This window comes from Apus apus, chromosome W (genome assembly GCF_020740795.1).
Source record: "Apus apus isolate bApuApu2 chromosome W, bApuApu2.pri.cur, whole genome shotgun sequence".
Classification (NCBI taxonomy): Eukaryota; Metazoa; Chordata; class Aves; order Apodiformes; family Apodidae; genus Apus; species Apus apus.
This window is the reverse complement of record NC_067311.1, coordinates 4888589-4910456: the sequence shown is the minus strand read 5'-3', so window position 1 is coordinate 4910456 and position 21868 is coordinate 4888589. Positions and strand designations below refer to the sequence as shown.

The window sequence follows — 21868 nt, the reverse complement described above, 5'->3', positions numbered from 1 at the left end:
AACCTCCCAGACATCTGCTGGGAATACAACACAGCAGAGAGGGAACATTCCAAGAGGTTCCTGGAATGTGTGGAGGATAACTTCCTCACACAACTGATAAGTGAGCTGACCAGGGAAGGTGCCCTCCTGGACCTGCTTCTTGTGAACAGGAAGATCTTGTGGGGGAAGTAAAGGTTGGAGGCTGTTTAGGGCACAGTGATCATGAGATAACTGAGTTTTTGATCCCTGGAGAAACAAGGAGAGGGGTTATTAAAACTGCCACCTTAGACTTCCAGAGGGCAAACTTTGACCTGTTCAGAAGACTGATTGACAAAGTCCCTTGGGAGGCTGCCTTGAAGGATATAGGAGTCCAGGAAGGCTGGACATATTTCAGGAAAGAAGTCTTGAAGGCACAGGAGCAGGCTGTCCTCGTGTGCTGAAAAAACAGTAAGCAGGTGTCGCGGGCCGGTATCGGGGGCTACCGGCTGTCAGGATGTTTTCACAACTTCCCCCCCCCAATGTGGAGAGGTTTGTGAATGAGACCAAGGGTCACACGTGGCGTTTGCCTCTCACAGAGGAACGGCCACTGCGGGACCATATCTTAGAGGGTAGATTAGAATACCCTCCCACCACGCTCACAAATTGCTACTGAGACCAATGTTTAGTTTACGAATGAATCGGTTTATTAAGTGTCAACACAAATTAAGGGATCAAGGTTCAGGAGAGGTTGTCTAGGTGTATATTGGAAAAGGGATTCAAAGGTGCCATGGTCTTATTAAAGGCACACTCCAAGGGAGAGGTGTAGAACCAATGGAGTGAAAAGGTAGGAGTTGAGCCCGGTAAGAAAGATAGAGTGTGTGTGCGTTTACCCTCCTTCCGTAGCGGGTGGTTCCCGGGATGCGGCTGGTAGGCTCGGCTGGAGATCCGTGGGGGGGCCGGCTTCCCGGTAACCGGGGCGACCCCTCCCAGCAGCAGCAGCTGCGGCAAGCACGGCTCTAGTCCCGAAGCAGGTGGCAAACGCAGGCTGGGCAAGCTCCTACTTTGGTCCGGTTTGGTTTAGGCTGGGCAGGCAGGGTCCCCGGGGAGCAGGCACAGGCGGCCCTGCCCTTTCTGCTTCTTCGGGCAGCGGTCACGGGGCAGCCCCCCCTTCCCTCTCGGCTTCTCTGGGCAGCGGTGATGGCGTTTCACGCAGCTTCCTGTGCTGCAACAGGGTCGGCTGGTTAGGCAGAGAGCTGCGGCCTGCAGATCTTGCCCTCTTTTTACAGATTAGAAATCACTGTTCGAAAAAGTACCACTGTTCAAATTAGCCAATTAGCACTGGCCAGGTACGTGCTCTGTTAGAGGCAGTCTTTAACCTATTGTCCATTTTTCTGCCAGTTATCGTAACCCTTATGCTGTTTTCTTGCTGTGGACTTATCTGGTAGAGCAAGGGGCCTGTTCCAGTCTGTCCTTGGCTAAATCAGTAAAAAGACGCCATTCTTGTTTTGCTGGCTTGAAAGGCATTTTGTTTAGTCTTATGTGGGGGGAGAGAAGATGGACCATTCCCCACAGCAGGGTAGGAGACCAGCCTGGCTAAACAGGGACCTTTAGCTGGACCTTAAGAACAAAAAGAGAGTTTATGACCTTTGGAAGAGGGGACAGGTCACTCATGAAGTCTATAAAGATGAAGTGAACCTATGCAGGGTGAAAATTAGGAGAGCCAAAGCACAGCTAGAGCACAAACTAGCTACAGCTGTTAGGGATAATAAAAAATATTTCTATAAGTTCATTAACAGCAAAAGGAGGATTAGGGAAAAATCTCCCTCCTTTACTGGATGCAAAGGAAATCTTAGTAACAAAGGATGAGGAAAAGGCTGAGGTGCTCAACACCTACTTTGCCTCAGTCTTTAGCAGTGGAACTAGCTGTTCCATGGATACTCAACCACATGAGCTAGGAGACAGAGAGGGGGTGCAGAATGGGGTCATCACAATTAAAGGAAGTAGTCAGAGACCTACTACACCACTTAGACGCACACAAGTCTATGGGACCGGATGGGTTACATCCTAGGGTGCTGAAAGAGTTGGCAGACATGATCGCCAAGCCACTTTCCATTATTTACCTGAAGTCCTGGCTAACTGGGGAGGTCCCAATGGACTGGAGGGTAGGAAATGTAACACCCATCTATAAGAAAGGCAGAAAGGAGGATCCGGGAAACTATAGACCTGTCAGTCTGACCTCAGTACCAGGGAAGGTCATGGAGCAGATCAATTTGAGTGTCATCAGAAGCCATATAGAGGACAACCAGGGGATCAGGCCCAGTCAGCATTGGTTTACGAAAGGCAGGTCCTCCCTGACAAACCTCCTCTCCTTCTATGACCTGATGACCTGACTATTGGATGAGGGAAAGGCTGTGGATATTGTCTATCTGGACCTCCAAAAAGCATTTGACACGGCTTGGATGGTCAGGCCCAAAGAGTGGTGGTCAATGGAGTCAAATCCAGCTGGCGGCCGGTCACAAGTGGTGTTCCTCAGGGCTCAGTGTTGGGACCGTTTCTGTTTAAACATCTTTATTGACGATCTTGATAAGGACATAGAGTGTATTATCAGTAAGTTTGTAGATGACACCAAGCTAGGCGGGAGTGTTGATCTGCATGAGGATAGGGAGGCTCTACAGAGAGACTTGGATTGTTGGGCTAATGTCAATGGTATGGGCTTCAACAAGGCCAAGTGCCGGGTCCTGCACTTGAGCCACAACCCCATGCAATGCTACAGGCTTGGGGAAGTGTGGCTGGAAAGCTGTCTTGCAGAAAAGGACCTGGGGGTTCTAATTGACAAGCAGCTGAATATGAGCCAGCAGTGTGCTCAGGTGGCCAAGAAAGCCAGTGGCATCCTGGCTTGTATTAGAAATAGTGTGACCAGCAGAAGTAGAGAGGTGATTGTCCCCCTGTATTCAGCACTGGTGAGGCCACACCTGGAGTGTTGTGCCCAGTTTTGGGCACCTCAATTCAAGAGAGATATTGAGGTGCTGGAGCAAGTACTGAGGAGGGCAATGAAGCTAGTGAAGGGCCTAGAGAAAAAAATCTTATGAAGAATGCTTGAAAGAGATGGGAATGTTTAGTTTGGGGAAGAGGAGGCTGAGAGGAGACCTCATCAGTCTCTTCAACTACCTGAAAGGACATGGTAGAGAGGTTGGTGTTGGTCTCTTTTCACAGGTAATTAGCAATAGAACAAGAGGGAATGGCTTCAAGCTGCAACAGGGTAGGTTTAGACTGGACATTAGGAAAATTTTTTTCACAGAAAGAGTGGTCAGACTCTGGAATAGGCTGCCCAGGGAGGTGGTTGAGTCACCGTCCCTGGATGTGTTTAAGGGTCATTTGGATGTGATGTTGGTGGATATGGTTTAAGGGAGAACTTTGTAGAGTAGGGATGATGGTTGAACTCAGTGATCCCAAGGGTCTTTTCCAACCTGAATGGTTCTATGATTCTATGATTAAGAAGCACTTCCTCACGGAGAGTGTGATTAGACATTGGAATGGACTTCCCAGGGAAGTGGTGGAGACACCGTCCCTGGATGTGTTCAAGGAAAGGCTGGATGTGGCACTTAGTGCCATGGTCTAGCCGATGTGGTGCTGTTGGTCATAGGCTGGACTTGATGATCTTAAAGGTCTTTTCCAGCCTTGGTGATTCTGTAATTGTAGAGGTACATCCATTGTCTCTGATGGGCTCAGCCCCAGCCAGAGGTGTGGCCACATTTTTTGGAGCAGGGGAGCTTTTCAGCAGCTTCTCACAGGAGCCAACCCTGGGCCCCCTCCCCCACTAACAAAAACTGCACCAAACCAGCGCAGTGGTAGATACCCCATCCCTTTAAATATTCAAGGTCAGGTTGGCCAGGGCTCTGAGCAACCTGATCCAGTTGAAGAGGTCCCTGCTCATTGCAGGGGGTTTGGACTAGATGTCCTTTAAAGGTCCCTTCCAACCCAAACTATTCTATGATTCTGTTTCTATGAATTAGAACAGTTACTTAGGATCAATTACTGACACTGTTTAATTGAGTAATTCACTGAGCTTACCAACTCGTTGATTCTAATAAGTGGTGAGGGCAGGATTAAATTGCATTTCCATCCAGTCTGCTGGTAGCAGTTAAGCTTTGCAAATTTGAAGTTCTGCTACTGTATGTTCTCCTGATGTCATTATCCTGGCCAATCTGGTCTTGTCAGTGCTGACATCTGGGCAGGGTCTGGAAATTCAGTATACCTATGCCTAAATGGGGATCCAGTCCTGTAAGTATATTTATATGAAATGGAATATATACTAATGGCATCAAATTCAGTGTAAAATATATCAGCCACAAAGTGGGAGACTAATTAATTTTCCTCCTCTCTCCTGAGGGATTTGGACCCTCATCTCTAGCCTCTTAAGGTAGTGCCCTTACTAGAGACCTGTTCTGTGAGAGTAACCCTGCTCTCCTTTGACTGGAGCTGGGCTATTATGCAGCCAAAAATGCAAGTGCCAAGGGGCAGGGAGCAGAGAGAAGTCAGATGGGGTAGTTAGGGACTGCAGTCCATCCTTTCCTGAGATAGGTCCGGGACTCCCTCCAGGTGACACTTCTGCAGGTTTATTGAACTGCCATAAGTTAAAGATACTTTACCCTCCTGTGTGATTGCACTTACAGCTTGGATACGAAGTCAGGCTCCTTTTGGTTCATTCTTTCTAGTAACCCTTTCTCTGCAGTGCCAAAGCTCCAGAAGAAGGGACTCTGGGTCCAGTATGGGTGAGTGCAATTTGTTAAGGTACTTTTCTAGGCTTGGAACATCCTCAGCCTAAACTCAGACCTATACTCACTTCCTGGACAAAAGCTCTTGGCACTTAGCCTTGCTTTTTTGTTTTCTTTTCAAAACAGATGAAACTAGTCTGGGGTACCTAAGACAATTTCTTCTTGACATGAACACTAGCTGAGTGCCACACACTGGTTAGCTTGCTTGTACATTAAAAAAAAAATTAACCAATTAAGACTATGCAGTTCAAGGGACATCAGAAAACATGATCCAGCTTTGCAGTGGCAAAAGATCAGTTCCAAAAGCTGGGAGAAATTGAAGCAGGATGGCATCAGCTGTTCAGGCAGTGGTGATGGAAAGTGGGGCATAAATGAAATTACTTGCAATACACATGGTTTTCAGGGTACTGAAAGAAGAAACACTCAACTGTCTTTTCAGTAAAAAAAAAAGCTAATGAGAATGATAGAAAAGTTTTGCTAAACTTAAGAACAAAGCACATATGAAAGCAATGAGGGATAGCAAACCATTATGCTAAACTGAGAAAAGAGCATTCACACTGGAGAGAAGAAAAATATTTACAGCTACGTCACTACAGCACCAGATATTAAAAAAAAAAATAAATCTAATAAATGCCACTAATGAAAAGCAAATTATGCCATAACCCATTCTATAAGCACCAACGGTGCCTCAGTTTTGGCAGCGTAGGTGGTTAGACTGCTCCAGATTTTCAGCAAAGGAAAACTGAGAATCTACTTTAACATTTTCAATAACTATCAAGACAAAAATTATTTGTAAGTTACAGAAAAGTGAATGTGCATTAATTTTGATATTTTTTAAGCATTTTGTCTGTTACAAGAAATACCAAACTAACTATACTCCTGTAAAAGTGCTTATAGCATCTTTCTCCCTGTAAATAGAGTAGAAAAAGAAGTTAACATCTTTCCAAGACAATTCCAAAAGCCACTCTATAAGCACTGCAGGCAAGTGGGCATGTTTCCTAAACATCTGTATTTCCCAGCTAAAAGAAAACAAAAATTATGTAAGTTCAAATGTTAATACTTGGGGATAACAAAGACAATGCAGGGAAGATATTTCTCTTGCACAGTTTTTTGAGACAAGACCCATTTCTTCATATTGGTATAATATCCTATACAATATTAATGCAGCTACACTGCACAGGAAACTCTTAAAACAGATGGAATATATAAAATAATCAAACCTCAAACATGAAACAAGGGGGGAAAAAAAGGATTATTAATAAATGAGATATCTTCAAAAGTTGTTTGTTGCATGTCTACCGTGTCATATTAAGCTGTTTAAACATTTCAGATTTTTTAATCAATTAAGCTTCTTAGGTGTACAATTGTATGATTTCCAGCAAGTTTGTGTACAAAAGTTACCATCTGTTATCATATTGTCTCAGGATATAAGATATTTTCTTCCATATTTATATAACACCTTGGTCAGAATTATCACATTTTGGTCATGGCGTAGATGGGATCATATCTCATTGGACAACAGATCTCTTAATCACAAGGACCACAACAACCCTCAGCAGCACTACAAGCTTGGGGTGGAGGGGCTGGAGAGCTGCCCAGCAGAGAGGGACCTGGGAGTGTTGATTGACAGCTGGCTGAACATGAGCCAGGAGTGTGCCCAGGTGGCCAAGAAGGCCTACAGCATCCTGACCTGCATCAGGAACAGCATGACTAGCAGGACCAGGGAGGTGATCCTGCCCCTCCACTCAGCCTTGGTGAGGCCACACCTCGAGTACTGTGTGCAGTTTTGGGTGCCACAGTATAAGAAGGACATTGAGGTGCTGGAGAGGGTGCAGAGAAGGGCAACTAGGCTGATTAGGGGTCTGGAGAACCGGCCTTATGAGGAGAGGCTGAGGGAGCTGGGGCTGTTCAGCCTGGAGAAGAGGAGGCTGAGGGGAGACCTCATTGCTCTCTACAACTACCTGAAAGGAGGTTGTAGTGAGGTGGATGTTGGCTTCTTCTCCCTAGTGACTAGTGATAGGACAAGAGGAAATGGGGTCAAGTTACGCCAGGGGAGGTTCAGATTGGATATCAGGAAACATTTCTTCACAGAAAGAGTGGTGAAGCATTGGAACAAGCTGCCCAGGGTGGAGGCACCATTCCTGGAGGTGTTCACAGAACAGGTAGAGGTGGTGTTTCAGGAGATGGTTTAGTGGTTAGGGGTTGTAGGGCAGACAGTTGGACACAATGATCTTGAAGGTCTTTTCCAACCTTAATGATCCTATGATTCCCTGAAATTTGTGAAGGATTAGTTTCAGAGTGTCGTGACCTGAGTAGAGCAACCCAAAGAGATTCAGATCAGCCCCCCTTGCTTTCTAAACTCCTTGTCAGAGAGGAGCCCAGGTGTGGCTGGATCCAACCTTTGTCTCAGACCTGGCCCTTCCAGGGAGAGTGATTAAAATGTTGACTCAGGTTCAAAAACAATGCTCTTGATCCCCTCCCCCTCCCACCCAGGTAGGGAAGGAGAGAGAGAAAAAGAGAGAGACTTGGCTGGATTGAAAACTAAACTACACAGCTTTAATTAAACACTAATGATAAAAGAAAATATATACAATTATATACAAATATGTTCAGGTATGTGCAAAAGCTTCTCGCCTCCCCCCACCCCCAGCAACTCCCACAGCACTCTCCTTAGTTGTGAACAGTCCCGAGGAATTCCGGAGCTGCTGCTGGAGAAAGCAGAGAGTGATGAGGGTCAGGAGAGCTCGAGCCTAAGGGTCGACGGTGATGGATGGACGGAGTCCTCTCCAGACGCCAGCCATGGACAGAAGAGAAGGGAAGAAGAAAGAAGGAAGTTGTCTTCCATGATCTCTGACCTTCCTCTGAGCTTACGTAGATATATGGAATGGAATATCTCTGGCTAATTTTGCTGTCTAACTCAGCCTCCTACAGGGGGTCATAGATCTCCCTGTAGTGTCTGAGCCAACAGAGTAAAGATGTGACCTTGAAGACCCAGCAGTTAGAAAAACATTCCACTGTCTTATCAGCCTTAGTTAGAACACACTGTGACTAGTTAAAAGAAAGCTTACTGAAGGAAAAAAAAAAATCAGCAAAAGGAAAATTGGCTTAATCCTGGCTCAAACCAGGACAAATGTCACCGTCTGAGGAGATGCTCAACTGTCCAATACCCCTTGATCAGATTAAGGTGAAACAACACTCAAGGCCTGTATTTGAATATTAGGTTTACTTAAAGCTATAGAAGGAATATGGATACTTCAATTATTATCTTAGGCTGTGTCGCAAGCCGGTACCGGGGGGCTACCGGCTGTCAGGATACTTTTGCGACTCCCCCTCTCAATGTGGAGGGGTTTGTGAATGAGCCCGAGGGTCACACGTGGCGCTGCCTCTCACGGAGCAACGGCCGCCGCGGGACCGTATCTCAGGGTGGTAGCTAGAAAGCCCCCCCACCCCACCACGCTCAGAAATTGCCTCTAAAGCCAAGGTTTACTCCACAAACTAATTGGTTTATTAAGGGTTAACACAAACCGAGGGATGATGTTTAGGGACAATGCAGGTGTGAATGGCTACCAGGGATATCAATATGTATGTGGTGAGAAAGTGTCTTTTAGGGAGGCAATGCAAAGGTGCTTTTAAGGGAGAGGATTAAGGACCAAAGGGAGGAGGGAGGAGGGAAGGAAACCCGACGCCGGTCCTCCTTAAGAGGTCGCGCTGTGTGTGCAAGTATGAGGAAAGGAATGTGTGTGTGTGTGTGTGTGTGTGAGGTGATGTTACCCTCCGGCGGCTTGTCCAGCGGTGGTCGGTGGCCGGAGGGCAGGACGGCAGGTCCGTGGTGTCGGAGGGGCAGCCTCTCGGCAGCGGGTGCAGCGCCCGTTGGTTTCCTCTCCAGCGGCAGCAACACGGGGAGGGGGCTCCGGCCCCGACCCCAGGGCTCAGGACCCCGGCACGCTCGGCGCTGAGGCTCGGGCTGGACCCGGGGCAGGCAGGCAGGCAGGGTCCCAGCACCAGTGTCCGCAGCAGGGGGGTGTCCCACGCAGAAAGCGTCCGAACGGGCCTCAGGGAGGAGGGAAGGGCCCACCTGCTGCACTCGCCACCTTTGGTACCCCCTGACCCACCGGTCCAGTCAGTGTCACTGTCCAGAGCCAATGAGTGTCCATGAGCCCCACTTCAAGGCGGTGACTGCCAGGGGCACAGGATGGCTTGTCGCCCATCCTTTCTGTCCCGGGCCACAGCTGTTGTTTTGGGTTCCGTTGTCCTTGAGAAGCAAGTCTGTTTTAGTTCGTTAGCTGGGGATAATCAGGAGAGGCCTTCGCTGGCTTAAAAGACATTTTGTTTAGACTTATGTGGGGAAGAAAAGAACAGTTTCCCACAGGCTGCATGATCGTAAAGGCTGACAATTAGATCACAAGAGTACAATGCATATGTGTTTAAGCTGCACAACCCGAGAAAAAATCGTGGTTAGGCCTTGCGTTACTTAATGATTTTAGGAATTAAGAGAGAGTAGGATAAGAAAAGTTTAGAGAGATAGATAATAGAAAGTCACCAGTCCTGGATCCAGCTTTGGGCCAGCCAACGGGGGAGAGTTGGTGTCAGCGAGGCTCCCAAAGCCCACCATTGCAGCCCCCTGTTTTATAGGCCTAGTTACCTTGTTTCGCAAGGATAAGCAAGCCTGAGTCATAAGCCTGAGCAGCTGGAGTGGACCTTCGCCCCTCCATCCTTATCTCAATCGCTGCACATGCAGCCTCAGGCCATATGCAGACCATCAGTGCAGTCTCCATCCTCTCAGGCAGGCCTTTTGGGATGCAAACGAGACTTTGTTTAAGGGTTACAATGGGGTTTCACACCAATTCCAGTAAGTATAGGATCCGAGGGCTGGTCCCTCACTCAGAGTCGATTTGAAGTCTTTTTATAAGCCTTAATGACCTCTGAATTATGTCCTAGGAAGCATTACCAAGGTTATAAGTTTTACCTTACCAAGCATTTACTGAGAAAAAAAGTATTTGTTGGAAAGAAAATGTTTTCTCCTGAAGCCTGATATCAGCAGATGAGGTTAATTTCCCAGGGAGAAATGAAAAGACATCGAACTCCTCAGTACTATCATATGAATGTAGGAAGAAAAAAACTGATATGGTCCACTTCTCGTTTACAGTAATTCCAGATAATTTTCATGAACAATTGTTTACTTGTTTCCAATTCTATTAATGATGGTAATCCAAAAGGGGAAGAGGATTACCGTTATTGTGATAGCGTTCTCCATTTCAGCAGACATATCTGTCCCATAAAAGGTATGGGACAAGAAGTCTTATCTCAGAAGACAATTAAGCTGATGATTAAATCATGGACTTCATTTGACACAAGGTCTACATGAATGCGAGAGAGAGAGAAAACAAACATTTATAGAAGTAGTATTGGAAAAGATCTGATTTAACTCCACAGTCTATTATTCCCAGTTTAGGCCCATTTTTTTAAAGCCTCCCCAACATTGCTGTCTCCCTAACCAGTATCTGCACTCATTGATTTTGGATACTTTTCCTAAATCCATGTTTATTTTTGCAAATTAGTCCAAATTTCTGCCTTCTCCTAGCTCCACAATGTAGCAGAAAAAGCATTATCTTAATTTAAAATGTAAATAATCTTTATGTTCACTTCAAATAATGTAGCATAAAGACTAAAAGGCTGATTTGGGTATATTAACATGTACTTAGTTTATACATAACATATGCTCAGTTTATATACTCAGCTCAAGTATATTAACATGCAGTCAGTATATGTTAATGGAGTCCATTTTTCAAATTTGTGTCCTTGAAATGTAGCTAGTGATGCCTAGAGAACATGGATGGAAAACACTTTGCACAGACTTCTCTAAACAATAAGAGAGTAAGCTTGACACTGATTTTGGAGAAGTTCTGGTATGGATTTGAACATGATCTTTTACTTCCTGACCTCCTCTAATGACTATAGTCACACAAGCCTAGAGTAAATAAAATGCCTTAATTTTATAAAAACTGTACAAATAACCCATTATCGAATAACAATGGCAGTTTGGACTAATGTCTAGAGAGCCTAGGATTGAAATAACTAAATCTTTTGAGCATATTTACAGCTTCAGCATAATTCATCAAGGCAGCACCCACAAAAATCTGACTGTACAAATGACAAGCAGATGCATGGATTTTACAGATATGGACTATTATAATCATTTCAACTTAGTCAAGACAGGCCATAAAACCAGCAAAACAGACAAGATACACTTGAAAATTAGAGGTAAAAAAAAATTTAAATCCACTTAACTATTTTCCAACTCTCCAAAATTACAAAACTCCCAATAGAAGAGGAAATGGGGAACAGTAACATTATTGTGGGACTTCACTCACACACAGGAGGCAGCCTGAAAGAAGACATGAAAACAAGCTGAAGATGAAGAAAAAAGGGGCTTATGGAAGGCTCATGTTGCCACTAAAGGAAACTAGCAGGGAAAATCAATCAGATGTGTACTAACTGAAAATACTTGGTTACCAGTGATGGATACATTTATGTTTGTACAGATATTCCTGGCATTTTCAAAGTCTGAAAAATACCTCAAAGCAGTGCAGATTTGGTAGGCAACACTGCTTTGCTGCTAAAATGAGATTAATTCAGCATAGTGAAGCCTCTTTGGTCAGATGCTGAGACTGATGCAAGTTTTGCATAGATAGTGACCGAGTGAAAACTAAGTAAAGACTTTAGTATGCAGTTTTATTGCTGAGCTTACATTTATTCTATAGATAGAAGACACTTTCATACTGGAAGCAGAACCTTGGTTCTATTGAAGTCTAAATAAATTTTACTGTTTACATCAGTACAGAATGTTAACTGGGGACTATAACAATGCATATGCTTGTAGAGTGAATAATATGATTTATGTACTTTTAAAAAAAAATCCTTTGTCTGTAGAAATGAGTGGAAATGAAAAAGTAAATGGTGATTCATATTTTGTGTTAAACTCTTATTCTTTCATGGAAGTTAACATTATTAGCTGCTGCATAGATATTCTATTTTGGAAATACCTCAACAACTATCTGAACTCACTTTAGCCTTTTTTTTTTCTTTTTTAAAAGGGCAGAGAGATTAATTTTGGTTCTATTTTTTAAAATAGTGTATTTCCAAATATACTTATTTACATAACAAAAGAAACTGTGAGGATGCTTGCCTGTTCTAAATAAATTAACTTTTTTATAAGCTCTGGAGTACTAGGTTTAGGAGTTTATGTTTAGGTGCCAACATAGCATGGAAACATCTGTCTCAGCGAGGTTTCCAGAACAAGTTTTCAAAACTGAAAAGCAGAAATACTGCTAATAAAATAATAATAATAAAAAAAGCTAGAATTTTTAATTTCTATCCAGTTTTAAACTAAATGTTTAGAATCACACAATGCTGCACTAGATAACATTCCATCTTAAATAACTAGGTACTGGAGAAAGAAATAAATTTTGAAGCGCTTATATAGGAAAGACAAAAGGTCCCAAGGAGATATTTAATACAAAAATCCTTCAGTTCATCCCCCCTTATTTGTTGTTGAGTACTAAAATGAGATCAGTTATTCCAGAGTCAGATAGAACAAAATTAATGGGGAACTGTGTTATTAAAAGCTTTAAAGTTAACTACTGAAGTTATTTAAAGAAGGGACTGCTCTTCAACTATTTCTTGCATGGTGGTCAAAATCAGCAGTATCTTCTATGGTTTCCTCAGGATTCACATTTTTATGGAATTAAGTTCTGATTAATGCCTCCAATAAATTAGCAAGGTTTTGCTACCAACAAGAAAGGATATGAGAAGAGAGGCTAGATTCAATCTTTCCTTGATGAATTTCTACATCATGGGACTTGGCAGTTTGAAGGGGGAAAAAAAAGCAGCAAGATGATCCATATTTAGACTGCAAATCTGTGCTTTCCCTCCTCTTTTAGGTGCTCTTTTGTCAGATTATACAGCACCCCTCTAACTGAGCTGGTCACTGACTGTTTAAACACTTTCCCTTGTAGGCTTGGTCCCATGATGTGTGTAACCATGGACAGTGGAATAAAAACATACGCTCAGTGAAAGCAACCAAAGGTTAGTGCAAGGAAATTATTTTTTTCTAGTAATTTCAAGCAGTTCTACAGCTTCTGCCATAACTCCACATTCCAGATAGACTGAAATTTTGCATAAAACAGGCTGTGGAAGAAGGGAGGCACCAGCAGCCAAGAGAGCAATTAGACACAACTCACTGTCACTTGTGTTTATTTTTGTCAGAATTTCAATAATCTAACAAAACAAGTAAATAACATAGGTGGGTTCTCAATTACTATGGGCTTTCTAAAACATTTTATACTAATTTTGCTGGGAAAGAATCAGATACACAAGATGAAAGACATTTGAAGGACAAGTCCATACTTTGACAGGGAGATTTTGGTCTACAGGTGTATTTTATGTTCAAATTGTGCAAGTTTAACATTGCCCAAGATGAATTTTGAAAAACTTTTTCTCTTTTGGAAAGAAGTGGAATCTTTTTTTGTATTTGAAGAATTCCTTTTCCTTTCCCACTTTTTAATAAGTCAATCCTTTGTACCCAAAGAGTCTTCAAGATCTAACTCTTCCTTATTTTGCCCATGGGGTTAGGTACTGTCCTAGTTTTGCTGGGACAGAACGATAAGATCATTTTCCTGTTCAGAGAAACTCTAGTTTTGAGAGGCTGCAGAGTCCAATTCTGTGAGAACAAATGAGACAAGATGTGCCATTTTTCTTTATACCCAGCTCTGGTATGCAGGTTTCTATAGTGACCAAGGCTGAAAGTAGTTTTGAACTATGCTGGTGCAACGGGTTTGGAGGGGTGAAGCCCAGGACAGCTGACCCAAGCTAGCTTTGCTGGCTTAAAAGGCATTTTGTTTAGACTTACATGGGAAAGAAGAAGAACCGTTTCCCACACCAACCAAAGTATTCTATACCATAAACATCACCCTCACTATATATCAGGAAGTTTGCAGGGATAGTTTTTTTTTTTCTTTTAATATGACTACTTTCCCAAAAGGGTCCTGTCCATCTCATTTGTCATTCCATGCCTGAGGCCTACTCCTCCACTTGCTATGACCATTGCATTCTCACTGGAGCTTTCGTGCTCACAGTGTTTGGCATTTAGCCTTCACTGCTAGAAGCACACAGCTCATAACTACTATCTGGAGCTGAGTATAACTTTGCATTTCATATTAGCATGGGGGTGAATATTATTCTATTACATTTGTTTTCATTTCAACCCACAGGACTCCTTTCCTTTTCCCAATTCCCTTCTTGGGTGGGGTTGGGTGACAGAACAACTGTCTAAACCATGACAGGTGCCAATTACTCTGGAGATTTGAAGGGTTGTTGACATAAATTCTATATTTAAAGTGGAGGTTTTGCCCACCTGTTTAGAAACAAACAAACAAACACCTAGATTATGTCTGTAAAAGTAATTCAGAGAGTGGTCAAAGGCCTTTCCTCTCTCAAATCTGCCAGGTAAACATCTCTGGGATTAAACCAAAGAAAATTAATTAATCTCCACCTTCTTATTACAATACAAAGTGAGAGAAGACAGAAAACAGCGCAATACCTGATAGTACACTATGTCCTTAGATCACCTGGCCATTGTTTCCTCTCACAGCAGCATGTGTTAATGATACAAAGAAATTTAAATTTTTTTGGCTTTGACTTTTCAGGTCACAGTCATAATAAACGTGCACATTATCATTTGTATTGCCATATCCTTTAGATGGCTTTTTGTTTGTTTTAAGGAATTTGGCCAACACAGAAAAAATTAAATATGATGAAGAATGAAGAAATGAGTTTTAATGTGGACAGTACACGAGCCTCTCCTTTTTCCTGCTGCCTGCAGCCACTGAGTCCTGTTACAAAGCCACACAGAATTACTCCATTTGGTGAAGAATTCAAACCACATATCTCACATTTCCACTGTGGCCACCCTCCTCTTGGAGGCATAGAAACTTTCCAGGGGTCCTTGGAAGGAGGGTCTCGGAAACGCAAGAGCATGCCAACAAAAATGCCTCCTTCTATTGCTCTTGAGGGTTCCTCATCACCAGACAGGCCTGAAGATCACAATAATATAAGCTCTTCCAGTCGTCCCTTGATGTTTCAACACTCAGCACAGCCCAAATACAGTTCCCAGATGATCGATCTCTGCAACGTTGGTTTTCAGTTCTACAGAACTCTGGAGAACTTTGGGGCCAAGCCCATTAAGCAAGAACCAGTGAAGTCTACAAGGGCATGGCCCAGTAGCTCAGCACTAATACAGGCTCCTTACCCTTATTATCCTAAAGTCCATCCTGGCTTAATGTTTCCTTTTATTGTGCCCCCCAACTTTCATTTCAGGAACCCCTTTCAAATGAAAAGGCCTCCAGAGCCACCCTTCTGGAGGGCTGAAATAAGAGGAAGTAGTGAAAACAAACATAAAGTGGAAAGAGTAGATGTCAACCTTCAGATAGATGACAGCTACTATGTTGATATGGGGGGTGAACAGAAACGCTGGCAATGTCCCATGTGTGAGAAGTCCTATACATCCAAGTACAATTTGGTGACCCATATCTTGGGGCACAGTGGCATTAAGCCACATGCTTGCACCCAATGTGGCAAACTTTTCAAGCAGGCAAGCCACTTGCACACACATACGTTGACACACCAGGGCACTAGGCCACATAAGTGCCAGGTGTGCCACAAGGCTTTCACTCAAACCAGTCACCTTAAGAGACACATGATGCAACACAGTGACATCAAGCCTTACAACTGCAGGATCTGTGGCAGAGGTTTTGCCTATCCCAGTGAGCTGAAAGCACATGAATCTAAGCACAAGAGTGGCCAAGAAAACATTTGTGTGGAGTGTGGTCTGGACTTCTCAAGCTTGGCCCAGCTGAAGAGACACTTAACAACCCATCGTGGCCCTATACAGTACAATTGCACTGAATGCGATAAGACTTTCCAGTACCCGAGTCAGCTGCAAAACCACATGATGAAGCACAAAGACATCCGTCCATATATCTGCATTGAATGCGGCATGGAGTTTGTGCAGCCTCACCATCTCAAACAACACTCCCTGACTCACAAGGTAAGCCATCACAAGTTGCACTGTCATCATGCACTGGAAGGTAGTACAAGGATTACAGACTACTAAAGGTATATGTACCTCCTTGGAAAGAAGGTAATCAATCTACAGAGCCTCATGCTGGCCCTTTGCCAATAGGATAATTTTATGCAGAGCAAAAGCCCCAGCAGCACTGACAATACTATAAGCTAGATGTCTGTCAGTGTTCAGAAAGCACATGCAAAAATGTTTTGTTATAAACAGGAGTTAAATTAAAACACCTGTATTACTTCCCAAAATTCTATTTGCATTTCTGTTTCTGGGTTTTATCTTCAGAATGAACTTCTGTAAAATAATATACTTTTGTAAAGGTAACCCCTGACGTTTTAACAGAAATTTTATGAAAAACAGGTCTATTGCTTTTCTTCCTTTATCTTGGAAGTAGGTGGCTATGCAGTAGGCTGTATATATGCAGCAAAAGAGGGTATATTATTACTCATCAGAATTTGAAGAATCATTATAATGAGACATTTAGGGAAAAATCAACCTAAGACAAATTCCCCTTTTTGCATAAGTAATCCAGAATGCCAGTTAATAAAAGTGGACAAGCAGAACCATAATCCCAGCCAATTCATATCAAGTAGCAGTCTTGCTACTGCTGTCATTACTGACATCAGTGGTGTCAGTTTTGACTACGAGCAGACTTTGGAACGCATTCAATAGAATCACTTTAAAAAATAGGAAAAATGTATTCCATTCAACAGTGTTGGAAATTATTTTATCCACCTTTAACAATGTTATTAAGACAAGTCAAAAACCCCACACATTTTATAAAAATTTGCTTCCAGTCTTGCATATTTTTTCCTTTAACACTTTTCGTGTTGTGTGTGAATTTTGGCTTTTATATGAAAAACAAAGCTACAGCATTTTAGTCTAATAGACATTTTCTTTTAAAAAACAACCTCTACTTCTGTGTTTGCTTGTTCTTCCCTACTACACTAGTATAATTTCTGCTCTTTCTGGAGATTCTCTGGTCTTTGGATTATCCACACAAAATTCTACTAATTAAAAACTTTTTAGTTTTTTGTTATAAGTAATGCCATTGAGCCTTTAAAGACCTTCTTTGTCCACAGCTGCAGCTGTGAACATAATCAACATAACTTAGCTGCCCAAATGTAGCCTCACATGAGATAGGCAGACACTTAAATTTACTGTTGGTGTTCACAGTTTTAGCTTTGCAATTAACTATTAAATCCACTTACTGGTACAGAACTAGAGATTGTTTCAAGTCATCTTTGCAATTGCTCTTGATACTTCAGTAGTAAATCCTCATTACCTTCATCAAGTTATACTCAAACTCTTAAAGTGTTTATTGGTAAATTAATTGAATTTCATAGTATCTAAATCACTTTTTGAGAGGCTGGCAATTAGATTACATGGCTGTGACCCAGAATATTGAATTATGCATTAGTAAGTTGACTGGATGGCATACAGGGTGCTAGAAATGCTCTGTAAACACCAGATAAAATGGGATCACTCCATCAGTTAGTGCAAGTCCCACTAAGAGTAAATAGTATTCATTTTCCTTGAATGTAACATGGACATTCTTATTTGGCAACATTGCTTTAATACTTTTCAACTATTTCAGATTTTTTTCTATAGCTTTCTTCAAAACAGGGACAGGTCTTTCTTAGAAGCCATTGATGCTCAACTACCATAGGCAGGCACTACTTTAGTCTCTTATCTGGTTAGCTTTTATTCTTGGCCAATAAGTATACACGTTTGACCAATATTTTACATAAGCAGCAGAGTAGGACATAGGAGCTCCACAACTGTCTCACTGATTTGTAAACTTACTGATGGAAACAGAACTTGAGCTTACATTTCGTTTTCCTTCTCTGCTTCTCAGACTCTTGTATAAATTCACCAATTAAAAATGCATAAATATCTATTACTTTAGCAATTATGTTAAAAGCAAAATAATTTATTACCTGCTTTGCTATTGCAGAATTAAGATGAAATTATCTAAAAAATAGTCTATCTACAGAATTTTGGTTGTTTTTTCTCAATTTTCTTACAGGGTGTGAAAGAGCACAAATGTGGAATTTGTGGCCGGGAATTTACTTTGCTGGCCAACATGAAGCGACATGTTCTGATTCATACCAATATCAGAGCCTATAAATGTAATCTGTGCTTCAAGAGCTTTGTGCAAAAGCAGACTCTCAAGGCCCACATGATTGTTCATTCTGATGTTAAACCCTTTAAATGCAAGGTAAGTACATCTCCTTCGGTAGCAGAGGCATGAACCCACTGGATATCACAGCCCAGAAAGCCAACCATATTCTGGGCTGCATCAAAACAAGCATAGCCAGTAGGTCGAGGGAGGTCATTCTCCCCCTCTACTCCACTATCCTGAGACCCCACCTGGAGTAGTGAGTCCAGTTCTGGGGCCCCCAACATAAAAAGGACGTGGATCTCCTGGAGAGAGTCCAGAGGAGGGCCACAAAGATAATCAGAGAGAGCACCTCTCCTATTAAGGCAGGCTGAGAGAGTTGGAGTTGTTCAGCCTGGAGAAGAGAAGGTTCTGGGGAGACCTTATAGCAGCCTTCCAATACCTGAAGGGGGCCTACAAGAAAGCTGGAGAGGGACTTTTTACAAGGGCATATAGCAATAGAACAAGGGATAATGGTTTTAAACTGGAAGAGGGTGGATTTAGGTTAGACATCAGAAAGAAATTATTTACTGTGAGGGTGGTCAGACACTGGAACAGGTTGTCCAAAGGAATTGTTGATGCCCCCTCCCTGGAAGGGTTCAAGGCCAGGTTGGATAGGTCTTTGAACAACCTAATCTGGTAGATGTCCCTGCCCATTGCAGGGAGATTTGAACTAGATGATCTTTAAGGTCCCTTCCAACCCAAAACACACCATCCAGTTGCTTAGTACAGCCACCCAAACAGAAGTCTAAGTGCTTAATAGCTTGAAATACTGACTAAACACAGATATCAACTCTTGCACCCTGCAGAGGACCATGACAAAGCAGCAGCCACAACTTCACACAGTAATGCTATGCAACAGAACAGGTGTCACAGTTACAGACAACAACCACATGACAAATACTCTTTATTATCCTTCCACTACCCTCCCAGGTAAAGATAAAAGAGGAATAAAGGAGAGGTTGGAAAAAACCCAACTAGAACAGGTTTAATGAAATAATAAATCATAATCATAAGAAACATGAATTACATACAAATATATATAAATACTCAAATTTATCAATGAATATGAAAATTTAGAACCCACACTCCTCAGTTAGTAATTACTTCCCAACCAAAAACATCCCAAACTAGACTCAGAAGCAGATGGGGGTGCCCAAGTCCACAGTCCCAGTACACAAAAAAACCTTGGAGCACCAAGCCAGTCCTGTACAGAGGAAGGGAACCTGTCTCAATGTACAATGTTCTTCTTCAGCAAAAAAAAAAAAACAGGATACAAGAACACCAGCAGAACAGGAAGATATTATAAACAGACAAACCTCCATCTAACCAACATGCCAGCCACAAAGCCCAGAAGAAAGCTCTCTTAAGAGTAATCCTATACTGAGCACCATGGGAAGGAATACTATAATCAGTCCATTTGTATCACCTGGCCCATACTCTCCTCCCCATAGGCACAGCTGCTCCCCTCTCCATTGTAATTGATACACAAACAAGCTGGCAACAGCTGGTGGGGTCCTAGGTGCTCTCAGGTTAGCAGGCCATAGAAAATTTTTATCCCAGTACTCTCAAACCAGGACATCAGGAAAGACTCAAAACCAAAGAAAAATTTAACTGCATAATGGGCTTGAATGGGCCAAATTACTAGACTGAAATTCAAGGCAGGAAATCGGTATCTTAATCAAGTGGCCTCTGAGACCATCTGGCCTTTTCAGGATCCTCTGGGAATTCCAGTTTGCCACCTCCCTCCAGCACACTGGAGGCTGACATTCCCTTTCCATTCCCTCTTCTTCCCCATAAACTTTTGAGGCTTTGGCTTTCTTGACTGTACTCATCTCTAATTTCTTCCTTATGAATGTTTATATTCCTATTCAGTACTAGAGACTACATCTGTTCCTTTTTCTGCCTATCTGGTTCATCATTGTAGTTATACCTTGTGAAGTCAAAAGCTGTAGGTTTTATTCCCACTTTGATCTGCTCTAAGAGGGCTGTAAATATGGAGTGGAGCGTATTATCCAGTTTATGCCTGAAGATTGATCTGGAAGCAATTTCTATAACTCTTTACTCTGACATCTTTATGGAATTAAATATTTTCTTAAAGGGAGTCCTGCATCAAGAAGCAAAGCTGGATGAAAAATTTTAAATAGAATTATTTTCTCTAAAAAAATGTAGAACTTCAAAATGTCATAGGAAAATATGGCTTTCAGTGATAATTTAAATAGGAAAATGTCAAAATTCATATTTTCTACTTCCTCATTTTTCTTTGGTAACTTTGAAACATTTCACCTTGAAAAAATAAAATCAAAGACATCCAGGAACTGGTGTACCAGTTTTCCAGCCAGTAACAAAAGCTCTACAGGAACACCTGTTTTTCTTATTTATTTATTTTTTACTTCTCTATCCCCACCCAATGTTCCTAAGAGGAGAAAAACAAGTAAGCACAAGGACCAGTTTTTCCTCTGGCTGAAGGGGTATGAATCAACATCACTACCCTTGAACAGAGCAGAGATCCTAACTATAAGCAAAGGGAGAATCAGGAATTGCTCTTTGGCATTAGCAACATCCCTTGCCTCACTGTAAGAGCCCTTGAAAGACTTGAACAAGTATTTCTGGCTAGTATTCAGAAGGTTAAGGCAATGACCAGATAGCAGCCTTTTGGCACCAAGCTCCTCCTCAGCAGAAGGAAGGATGTAGCTGTATGAACAGCCTGCTTAACAATGGCTCACATATCCCCTGGGAACCACTTGCAAATAGATTTAATCTTGCTTTCTCTTGCCCTTTTCAAAGTTTCCTGTTTTCTCACGGTCCTTTTGGACAGTTTACAGTCTTTCCCCCTCTCCTTCTGTCTTTGAGGAAAGGAACACCCTTTTTACGAAGAAGAAAAAAAAAATAAATAAAAATACAAGGGAAAGAGAGCACAGCAGTAGTCTTTCTATTTCACTGCATGCAAATGGTTTTCTTTACCTTTTTCTCACAGAAAAAAAACAAAACGTGAGGCTTTCCTAAGTGTCTAATCACAGCTAAGCGCAAACCATCTGAAGTGGGGGAATAGCAGTTGTCCCTTCTGTTTCCTCATCCAGCTGCAGCCTGGATCTGTGAATTTCTCTGTACTTTCTAAAGGCCTGAGCCCTTGCTTCCTTGTTTATTTCTGTTTTAAACAAAAACACTGAGTTCTGCACCAAACAGTACAATATTGCTAATTCTGATTTGCAGAGGAAGCTCCTATGAAATTTACAGTTGATTTTAGTGCTGCAGTCAATAAGATTTCAGACTTCTAATAAAGAATGCAATAAAGTTTTCTCCAGCTCTTTGCAGCAGATGTTTTGAACTCCACTTTTTCCCCATCTAAAATTGCAGGTTTAGATCAAGAGTCAAAACCAAAGAGAATGTGACAGATGAGTACTTTGGGAAGAAACAAAACAGACTGACAAATCTAGAAGGGTGATACTTCATGCAGTGGCTTAGGAAGACAAAATTCCAGTGTTTAACTAATTCAGCTTTTCTAGCAAACTGTACTGTAGTCCATTTTACCAGCCAGTGCATCAAAGTGTGTTCAGCAGACTTGCAACTGAGGTCTCTCTCTTCAGGGCTTGAATTTTATTTTGTCTAGAGAGCCTAACAAAAGGTCCACAAGTAAACCATGTAGTTCCTGCTATCCCAAGATCTCTTGCATAAGCTTTGCATCTCCCTGAGTGCTAAGGTGCTCTGTGGTGACTTATGCTGCAGTTCCCTCCCATGCAACTGGCTCTGCTCATCAGTGCTCATATCCTTGTCCTATTACAGAGGAAGAAAAACTTGTACACCTTCATAGTTTGGTCTGCAGACTCAGACTGTTGTTTAAGC

General features: G+C 42.3%; 1 protein-coding gene across 1 annotated transcript in view; it reads left to right on the top strand.

Annotated features, from left to right (window-relative positions):
• Nucleotides 1-21868, top strand: part of LOC127395164 (zinc finger protein 366-like) — a 42882-nt gene that overhangs the window by 12262 nt on the left and 8752 nt on the right. Inside the window, 3 exon segments of the mRNA XM_051641664.1 lie at nt 12749-12818; nt 14513-15837; nt 17894-18085. Of these exon segments, the coding sequence (XP_051497624.1) occupies nt 12749-12818; nt 14513-15837; nt 17894-18085 (1587 nt within the window).